The sequence below is a fragment of the Plectropomus leopardus genome, chromosome 4 (assembly GCF_026936395.1).
Source record: "Plectropomus leopardus strain MGB_pleo_1.0 chromosome 4, ASM2693639v1, whole genome shotgun sequence".
Classification (NCBI taxonomy): Eukaryota; Metazoa; Chordata; class Actinopteri; order Perciformes; family Serranidae; genus Plectropomus; species Plectropomus leopardus.
The window spans coordinates 20,398,117-20,407,848 of NC_142179.1; the positions used below are offsets into that span (position 1 = coordinate 20,398,117).

At 39.5% G+C, this 9,732-nt stretch overlaps 1 protein-coding gene across 1 annotated transcript; it reads left to right on the forward strand.

Annotated features, from left to right (window-relative positions):
* Positions 1-513: 513 nt before the first annotated feature.
* Positions 514-9,526, forward strand: pik3ip1 (phosphoinositide-3-kinase interacting protein 1). Its single transcript, XM_042488887.2, has 6 exons — positions 514-817; positions 985-1,113; positions 1,606-1,722; positions 3,703-3,891; positions 4,020-4,098; positions 7,832-9,526. Exons 1-6 carry the CDS (start codon positions 706-708, stop codon positions 8,046-8,048), a joined length of 843 nt encoding a protein of 280 aa, XP_042344821.2. The 5' UTR covers positions 514-705; the 3' UTR covers positions 8,049-9,526.
* Positions 9,527-9,732: the final 206 nt, after the last annotated feature.

Genomic DNA, 9,732 nt, shown 5'->3' on the forward strand with positions numbered 1-9,732 from the left:
GCTGTTGAGACTTCTTCTTCTGACCAAGGCCAGTGGAAAAACAGGCCTCGTGTGGTGAAAAGGAAGTCTGGGAAACAGGAAGATTGGGTTTGGACAGATGCACCAAGCACTAAGAGCCAGATAAGACCCTGCAGTTTAATGTAGCCTAATGGCTCAGTGTGTTTTCAAATGAAAATGGAAAGCAGGGCAGCTATTTATAGACAAGCACAGAAAATGTAATAAGCTCAGAAATATTGCTGGATAGGGAAAAGGAAACAGTTTGATGATTTGGTTATAAGTGACCATAAGAAATCTCTCTTTTTCTGCAGCTGGAACAAAAATGTGAATGAACTTAGTTGACTTTCACTGCTGACTGTTATGACGACGTGTTTATTCTCACGAGGCTGCATGCCATGATAATTTGCCAGACTGTTTTGCAGTCGATGCACTTTTCTGCGTGTGTGTGTGTGCATGTGTGTGTGTTATTAACCTGGTGAGGCTTTAGGACCTTGAGGTTTGTGCTGCAAAGGGCAGCTCCTCCTCCACCTCCCCCTGAGTGCTGTTTACGAAGAAAGCTGAGCTTCTCTGACAAAAACAAGGGCTGGGACTCCAGCAAGAGGGGCAGTGTGCCTGATGCACATCTAGCACAGGCTCTTCGTCCATTTAAAAACATTTTGTGTATGATTTTTAGTTTACATTTCGAAAGGGAAAAAAAAGTCGCGTACCATGTTGTCGGTTAATTCAGGCCGCCAGCTCTGCAAGATGTTCTTCTCCTTGCACGTCGTTTTTCTGAGCGTGGCCATGGTGAAGAGCAGTGCATCAAATGGCAATGAAAAAGGTAATTATTATTGTTATTATTAAGTCATTTATTGTAAAAACTGAAAACTGAATTGTCTGATATTTAGTTACTTTAAATTACGTGCATCATAACAATTTATAATTTTGCTATCTTTTGTTTGATTGCACAATTACTTGTTTGCGCTCACATGCTATTTTTATTTTCAGACTGCATTAGATCCAATGGTGTGGAGTACAGAGGGGAACAACAGAGCTCCTCCTCAGGTTTAACCTGTTTGAACTGGACCAACACCACTAGAGACTATGATGTTACACTCCATCCTGATTCAGAGACAGGTAAACACCAATACATGTGTTTTGTTTTGTTTTTTTATATGAATGTCCCATTAAATTAGGTGATTGCTCTGCAGTTTTCTGTTGTCGGAGTCATGGTACAGGGTATTTAAAATGTCACTGATGTTTATAGGTTCAACAATTCCCTTACAGGATAACAAACAGCTCTTATATCTGTGTTGAGATTTTTGATACAGTGTAATAACACAGCATTTCAAGTCTTACAAACATGCAGAGGAGTAAACACACAGGATTTATATTTGCAGCCACTGATTTATCTGTTTACAGTCATGAATGTCTTCTTTTATACAGCAGCTGATGTCCCCCCCTCTTTGTGCTCATGGCAGCCTGTTCATTGTAGTGTGATGAAGTTGTGTTAATGATTAATGAATCCAGTGGTTTACCCACTCAGGATGAGCAGACAGACGGAGACAGCCTATATTTCCAGGAGACATTAGTAACAGGCGTGTGCTGTTTTTATCGTTCCTCCTGTAGGTGTGGGAGATCACAATTACTGCCGAAACCCAGACTCCTCTGAGAGGCCTTGGTGCTACATTGCTGGCCCAGATGGGACAGTCCAGAGACAGTCATGTGCAGTTGACACATGCAAAGGTAGGCAAACACTGCACACAATCATTATTAACATTTGGACAGTGTAGTTGGCATTTGCACAAATAAATTAAACATTTATAGAAAAATAGACAGAACCCCTTCTGCAGAAGTTCGACTTAGCAAAAATAAATATGCATATTCCAAATTAATGACAAAACAACACTAAAATGACAGATTTTCTTTCAGAATACTCCGTTAGATTTTTCAGTTCTCTTGATGCTGCCGGCAATTACTTTCTCTTCCCTGTAAAGCAGTCATTATTTTAAAAAGTGGGCTATGCCAGGGAGAAATAATGAGGTGAATTTTTTGTAGTTATGCAAATATTCTAATTAGTCAACACACACTTAGTGTGTGTGTGTTGAAGAGACTGTTTGATGAGAGAGGATGCAGTCAAAGTATAAACTTATATGGGTCAGCCAAAAAGTTTGTTGAAAGATTCCACGTGGTTTACTTTTATCACAAATAAAGCAGGTAAATGTGTTTTCCCTTTTAAGAGTCTTAGTCTGCAGTGGGTCAGTTGTTCAGGGTTAAGCCTGTGTGAGAAGTCTTGTCTACTTTGCCCTTTGTCTCCTTATTGTCTGGAAGCCAAACCAAGTCACACAATAACAAAGCCCTGCGGTCACATGTCAGAAAGTTAGGTTTAAAGAAAGCTGTTGACCACACCCCAAGACTCGGCTCACTGGCGGAGAGGAACAGACTTTGCTTGGAGACTGCAGCTGATTGGCTGCTTAAATTTATGACTTCATGCCTTTTAACTCAGAGTTCATAAACAACAAGTTGTGTGGAGGAAATGGAAAATGAGTTAAAGAGCAGATGTTGACATGAACTAGCTGAACCTTACTGTCTCTCTTGAGATAGAGACAGGCATGCTGAGCCTGTTTATGTCTGGTATCACATACGTAAAAAGCATGCCCTAACCAGCACTCAAATTGATTTATGTTCCAACTTCACGAGAGCAGTGTCAGGACTTTCTTCCTGCTGGTAAAGAGGTTTTTGCATCAGTGGTGGTGTTGTTGGACCAGCAATAACTTGAAATCACACCTAGTGCAATATTGCAGCAATGCTGTGTCTCCACTCTCTATCCAACTGATATTCTTAAACTTTTTTTTTTTTTTTTAAATCAGCTTATAAACTTTTTATGGAAGCATTAAACTTGCATACACAACTATTCCTCTTAATTAAGCAAATTCAGTCAATGACAAATGAAGGTGCTTCATCACACTGATGCAAAACTTTCCCCAAATAAAGTAGTGCTGCCTATTGATTTTTTGATAACCCACAATGGTCCAATACACACTAAGATATTTAAGTGAAAATAGTCACATTTTTAGCTTTAATTATCGTAATGAAGGCTGGATTTATGGCACAAAGGAAGTGCTTTTACAATTGTGCAACCAAAACAGGAAAAGGATAGTGCTTTCATTTTCCCCAGTAGCTATCAATAGCTATCCCCTTTTATTAAAGAGTTTCAGTGTAAGTTCTTTGCAGTTACTATTCTCAGTGGCAGAAATGGTGGATGATGAAACGGTGTCTCAGCCAACTTGCCTTTACATTGTGCACCTTTGTAAATTGACATAAATCTCTGAGGTGATTTGTAATCTGTATTCAGTATTAAAAAAGGGAAAGCGGAAGACCGACTTTATAGTTAGCCAGTTAGCACATTAACAATACCACCGGATGTATAAAGAGCAAAGGATATTTACAGTGCGCTACCAAACAATAACACACAAAATTACAAACTATTTCTGCTGAAGAGCTCTAAAAAGAAAATCTTTACCAATATAACAGGTCAGAAACAAAACCGACAAGGCTTAACACAAAAATTAGGGCAACATACTCACCAGTCTGACAGGGTTTGGTGTGTCAGGGCTCTTACAGTTTAAAATCACAGCAACTAGTTGATAAGACAAATCAGAGCAAACACAATTATAGCTGTTTTAACTGTTGTTTAACACTGGTATTGTTTATTTGTGTCTTTAGAACAAGCTCCTACTGTACCAGCAGAGGCCGGATCCCCTAAACCAACACGAAACATTCCCTCCACAGAAAGCTTTCAGCCAGCCAAGTCAAGAGCTTCTCAGGGAGAAGTTGCTGCAATGCAGCCAGTGATGGGAATCAGCCAGCGAGTGCGCACAGCACCCAAAAAGAAAAAGGACCTTGGCACTCTAGGTATGTTGTTATTGTTGGTGGTACATTGTATTTTCAGTTTGAATTAATTCCTAGTTTTGTATAGCTACATGAACTAAATTTTTTCAGTTTGTACGTTCAGTTTTTAACAATCTTCTTTTGTTCTTCAGGCTACGTCATTGGCATCCTTATGATGGCGATTATAATCGTCCTCGGAGTAGGCATCACATTTGGCTACTTCTATAAGAGGTCAGTATCTGAATCACATCAAGATCAGTATCAAACATTTGGTTTAGTCTTAGAGGTATTTTGTAAAAGAGGAGCCCATGTAAAGCAATCTCGTTTTTTTAAAAAAAAATTTACTTTGAAGAGACATTTAATCTGTTCCCAGGATGTCATTATTACACTGTGTACATCTGCTCTAACTGTGACACAATGTGATGCTTCAAGGCCTTCTTGTGGTTTCCTGTTTCCATTTGCACATGTAGTGCTGTTCACAGCTTTATGACGTGCAGGAGAAAATGCCAGTATGGTTAGGTAACATGTGATTGCATGCACATTTAATGGTCTCCTGAGTTTGGGGTGTCAGCTGTTGTTTACATTCCCCAACGGTGCTCTCTGTTGTTCTGCTTTGATGCAATGCAGTGATTTAAATGCCTTTATCCCACAACAACTGCAAATGAACACTGGGAGGAACATGGCAGAATATGAAAAGCCTGCAGTCTATTTTAAGCATTTTTATTTTATGTTCTTGAAAGAAAAGAGAGGGATGGATTGGATGGGGAGTCCTGCACATTCGCTGCGGTTATGTAATGTGCAAAATGATGACCCCAATGTTGTGTTTCCCTTTGGCACAGCATAAAATGCCCATACAGATCTGTGTTTGGCTGTCAAATCTGATTAGCAATGCCTCGGTCTTTATTGTCTATATTTAGGAGGTGATTAATAATAAGGAGGAGCAGCATATTATGTCATAGGGTTTATAAATGCCCTCAGCGTACAGTAACATCACCTTCAGTAATGTGATTTATTTGTGGCAAGCATGCCCAATTCAACTGCCCCCTGCAAATGTTGGGAACAGGCTCTTGACCAATCAGTAGGAGTAGACCGTAACAGATCCACTGCAAGGCTCCCAAACAGGAGCTTTGCAAGTCTCATCATTTAAAGCCTGAGGCTTTGAATCTATGCCATTTAAATGCCCCCAGTGTTAGAAATAAATAATTTCAGATTGTTGTGCAGTAAATAGTCTTTGTGAACAAACTGTAATTGTTATTTGAAGCCCGCCTCCACTCGAAAATGTGGTTTTCTTCTGTTTTTGTCCCCTAAAGTGTCTATATGTGTGCAAAATGTGTCACCAGATAGGTGTTTTCACATACCTCTACATAAAGGAGAGATTTGTGTGCCTTTCCCTTAAGTCTGAGAGTTAAATGTACCCTGGGCAAGCTAGATTAGTTCTGTCACTATTATGAAAGCTAATCGCTGTCTAATATGCAAAACACATTTAGGGGGCAGCAGACTTACATGTTACACGGCAAAGAAACCTAAAACCTTCAGCGCAGAGCAAACTTTCGCAGAGAGCAAAACACAAAAAAAATTTGCAAATGAGGGAGAAAGAGTAGATTTAGTTCTTACTCCTTTCTCGTAAATATTATGTGGGGAAACCATGGTAAACAACATTTAAAGCTTGTCTCAAGAGGTCCCTTAATTTAAAATTTTGGGAAATCTACCTGTTGTCTTTCTTGCTGAGAATTAAATTATAAGATTGATATAACTTTTGTTATAAGTTAAATATGAAGCTGAAGTCAGCAGGCAGTTAGCTTAGCTTAGCAAAAGGATAGCCCGGGGCTAGCTGTGCCCTGCTCCCTGCTCATGACACTTAGTAAAACAGCAAATTGTTGATTTCACGCTTTGTTTTTTTTTTTGTACAGATTAAACAAATAAATATAGCATATAGTTTACCTAATTACCTACCCCCACCCCCCCACCCCTCATCAGAATGACCAACTCCTCATTTAACGACATTGATAGAGGTTGTGGTCTATTTTAATAGATATTTATGCTTGACAGAAAGACCTACTCCACCTATCAGAATGACCTACCCCCCCTTTAACTACATTTATACAGATTGTGGTCTATTCTTTTAGATATTTGTACCTTACAGAATGACCTACTCCCCATTTAACTACATCTATACAGTTTGTGGTCTAGATATTTGTTCCTGACAGAGTGACCTACTCTACATTCAGTTAAATTTATGCAGGACCTGTGGGTTATGTAGTGCACCTCTTCTTGATCATGCATGTCAGTACTCACAGAACTGCACCACTAGGTGTTGCTACTGTGAATATTTTAACTTGGTATTTTTCAATATAGATCGAAATGGCAGTGTGGCATGTTGCCCCAGTAACTCCAGTAAATGTATTAAAAGCCCCGAAATGAAAACTGTAAGCAAAATGAAGTGATTTATTTAAACATTTGTATAGAATTTATTTTGTCCCACACTTGTTAGCGTTTGGTAGACTTCAGAGATCTTCAGAGATCTCAGAGAGCTTGTATTTATTTGAGTTCAAAGATCTTTATGCTCAGAAGATGGTTTTGGTCTCAGACAATTTTATAACAATTTTATTACAGTTTATAGTTTCAAATTTACAAGTTATAATGTTACATAAAATCAAATCAAAATTAAATACTCTATCCTTGATTATTTTGTGTATCTGAATGTGGGGGGGTTTAATCTGGCTAAGTGGTTACAATATAGCCTTGCCTAAATAATACCTTAGGGTATAAACTTGACTAGCCCAGAATATACCCGGGGTATAAAACAGACTAGCCCACTTAAACTCTGGGGTACAGTTTGTCCAGGGGTTATATTTTGGGCTGTTACACCAGCGCTGCTTTGGACAAAGTCAGGCTAGCTGTTTCCCACTGTTTCCAGTCTTTGTGCTAAGTTAAACCAACTGGCTGCTGGCTTTTTCTACATACTGTGCAGACATGAAGGTCATACTAATCTCAGTTAATTCTGGGCAAGAAAGCAAAAAAAGATTTTTGGGGAGTGAGATATGCTTGTAGCTAAATTGAACCACACCCCAGTGTAAAGAATCAGTGGTGATATACAGAGTTTCATAATAAGCTGCACTAAAGCATGCAAGTAGGAGGTGTTTTGAATCAAAGTGTCTTGCAGTGTTTTGGCTCCAGATTAACAGAAAGCAGCCTCATGCTGCTCCCCATCACACTGTTGCCTTGGAGGAGATAAACTCCTCGCCAGTTTGTCAGCTCTGTGTTCCCTTTCACCATCTGTCCCTCGCCTTTGCTACTGAACTGGTACTTGTACATAGCATCAGCCACAAGCGTACTTAAAGGACAACTAAGATATTTTTAAACCTGGTCCACATTGTTCCGTGTTTTTCGTGTCTAAGTGACTAATGGGAACAACTTTTGAAACAGGTCCAATATTGAGCGAGAGGGCTGCAGCCAGAAGCAGCAAAATGGGCTGCAATGTAACGCTAATGTGTAATTGCACACAATCAATGTGTTACATCCACTGAAAGTGCTTGTTTTTGCCAGTGACAGGCTCAGATTTTTATTTTAAGTGCTTGAAAACATTATTGGAAGACCCCTACATTGATAGACCTTTTTATTTAAGATTAAGATCTTTGTAGTTTAACCAGAAACAGCCCTTGCATTATTGTGAAAGCTTCAAACCCATATTTAAATAAGAATTAATTTTAACATGCGGTCCTTCTATGAAATTTTTTTATGCAATTTTGAACAACAAACTGTACTATGACTTTGTATGCTATTTTGGATGACATACTATACTATGACTGACATGGCTTAATAAGACTGAGTCTTAATTTGCATGTTAGCTTTGATTTTTAGGAATAATTAAGCGACTACAGTCAACATTTTATGAACATTAAATCACTTGACTATTTGTGTGTGAGGAGTCGCTCATATTTATGAAACTGTTGTTTGTGTTTAGGGGTCGGGACTTAAAGAAGCAGCACGAGCAACGAGTGTATGAGCGCGAGATGCAGAGGATTACTCTGCCCCTGTCGGCTTTCTCCAACCCCACCTGCGAGCTGGTGGATGAGAACACTATCGTGATCACAGCAGAGCACGAGACCATCCCCGTCCAGGAGGGTATGGAGGGCGGGGACCCTCTAATGGGCCAGCAAGCCGGAACCCCCGGAGCATGAGTGATCCTGAAATGTGGGACTGTGATATGGTATTTTGTGGACCAAAACACTTCTTCACATCTTCATTTCTCCTTTCTGCCTCCCCGAGTGACCTCTGTTTTAAAAGGAGGAGGGGAGCAGTGTGCACTCCAAAGACTTGAACTGAATGCTGTGTCCTTTGTGTCCCCTTTCCTGTAGTTTTTACACATCCGAGGCACAAACAAGATAAGCTGTGGACAGTCTTAACAACAGGTAAATCTGTTGTTAACGAAAATATGTCATGAGGTGTGAAATATTAACTTTTGATACATCTGATAGCCAAGAAAATAAGGTAATGGGCTGCCACCTTAAATAACAGTATCGAGTCAAATGGACTAGTAGGTGTTTATAATGGTGTGCTATGAAACCAGTTCTTTATAAAGAGATGGTTTTTGGAATGGGGGCTCTTTACCTTTTGTTTTGAGTATGTTTCCAATTGGAGAAGGTGCTCTCTACAGGACGTTTCTTTTGTATTGACTTTTTGGCTGTGCCGAGGGTGACGCAGATGAGAAAAGTGTATGTATAAAGACTGCTTTGTCTTAGTCTGGTGACACAGATGTGTCCAAAAATATCCTCCTCTGAGACAGGATGAGGGAACATGAGGTAAAACAAGCCCACTAAAGACAAGGGAAGTCCTCCAACTCTGCCTTAGCATGAAACTCCTGAATGTATTTGTTTATCTCTAACCCGGATTATTTTTTGTCTCTTTGTACTCGACTGACGGGCGGTCACAGGCAGACATGAAAGAGGACTTGCCTTTTTCTTCCACAGGTTAAGGAGTGACAGGAAATATACTGAGTGCTCTCAGGAAGCATGAGAGACAGTAGATAGTCCTCTCAGGACAAAACAGCACTGCCACGACACAAAGCAGAAATCAGAAAAAGAAAGCCTGTCTTTGCAGAGCAGGGCAGCGTGTGTTGAGCTGAAGAAGCGTGGTGATTAGATTCAGACATCTGAGTTATGCACTTGATGCTTCAGGGTAGAGACAGGTACGGTGTAGACTAGAAACAGTCCAAATTTCGGTGTTGTTCATTCATAAGAAAAGAAAAAAAAAAACAGGAGTGCATGCACATGGTTACCTGCTGTATGTTTGTATTCAGGGGCCATTTTTTGCATATATTAAGTAGAACTACTGATTGAAGACATTTTAGAAAATACCTGCCTGGATATAGAAACCATGATACGCAAAACATTTTTAGTTTGTTACACAAGCACTTCTGTTACCAGTTTGTTAGCACTCCATCGCTCCATACGATCTTGTTTTGTGATTATTGCTGGGTTCATATCACTGGTAATCTTTGGTTACTACTGCTGCGCCATTTTGTGTGTGCTGGTTGTAACTATTACTTTCTTCATATAAGCAACATGTTCAAAATACTGTTCAGCATTCAGATTTAGTACTTGTATTTGTATGGATGCAGATTTTCACTGCTGTGACTGAAATAAAACATCAGACCCAAGACACTATGATGTGATGTAATCTGTAAATGTTAGAGGCAAAACAACAAAACACACAGTTAAATGTTAAAATAATTGTCTTGTTATTCAAGGTTTGGTTTTAGTAGGAGCTTATTGCACCAGCTCCCTCTGTTGGCAGTTCTGAAATATTGTTCTTGAATCATCACTCACCTGAAAAAGTAGGTTAAAACAGGGGTTCCCAAACTTT

Coding starts and splice junctions, on each gene's coding strand:
- pik3ip1 (XM_042488887.2), top strand. CDS start 706: ATGTTGTCGGTTAATTCAGGCCGCCAGCTCTGCAAGATGTTCTTCTCC. Junction 1,114..1,605: donor CCATCCTGATTCAGAGACAG/GTAAACACCAAT, acceptor TTCCTCCTGTAG/GTGTGGGAGATCACAATTAC. Junction 3,892..4,019: donor AAAGGACCTTGGCACTCTAG/GTATGTTGTTAT, acceptor TTTGTTCTTCAG/GCTACGTCATTGGCATCCTT.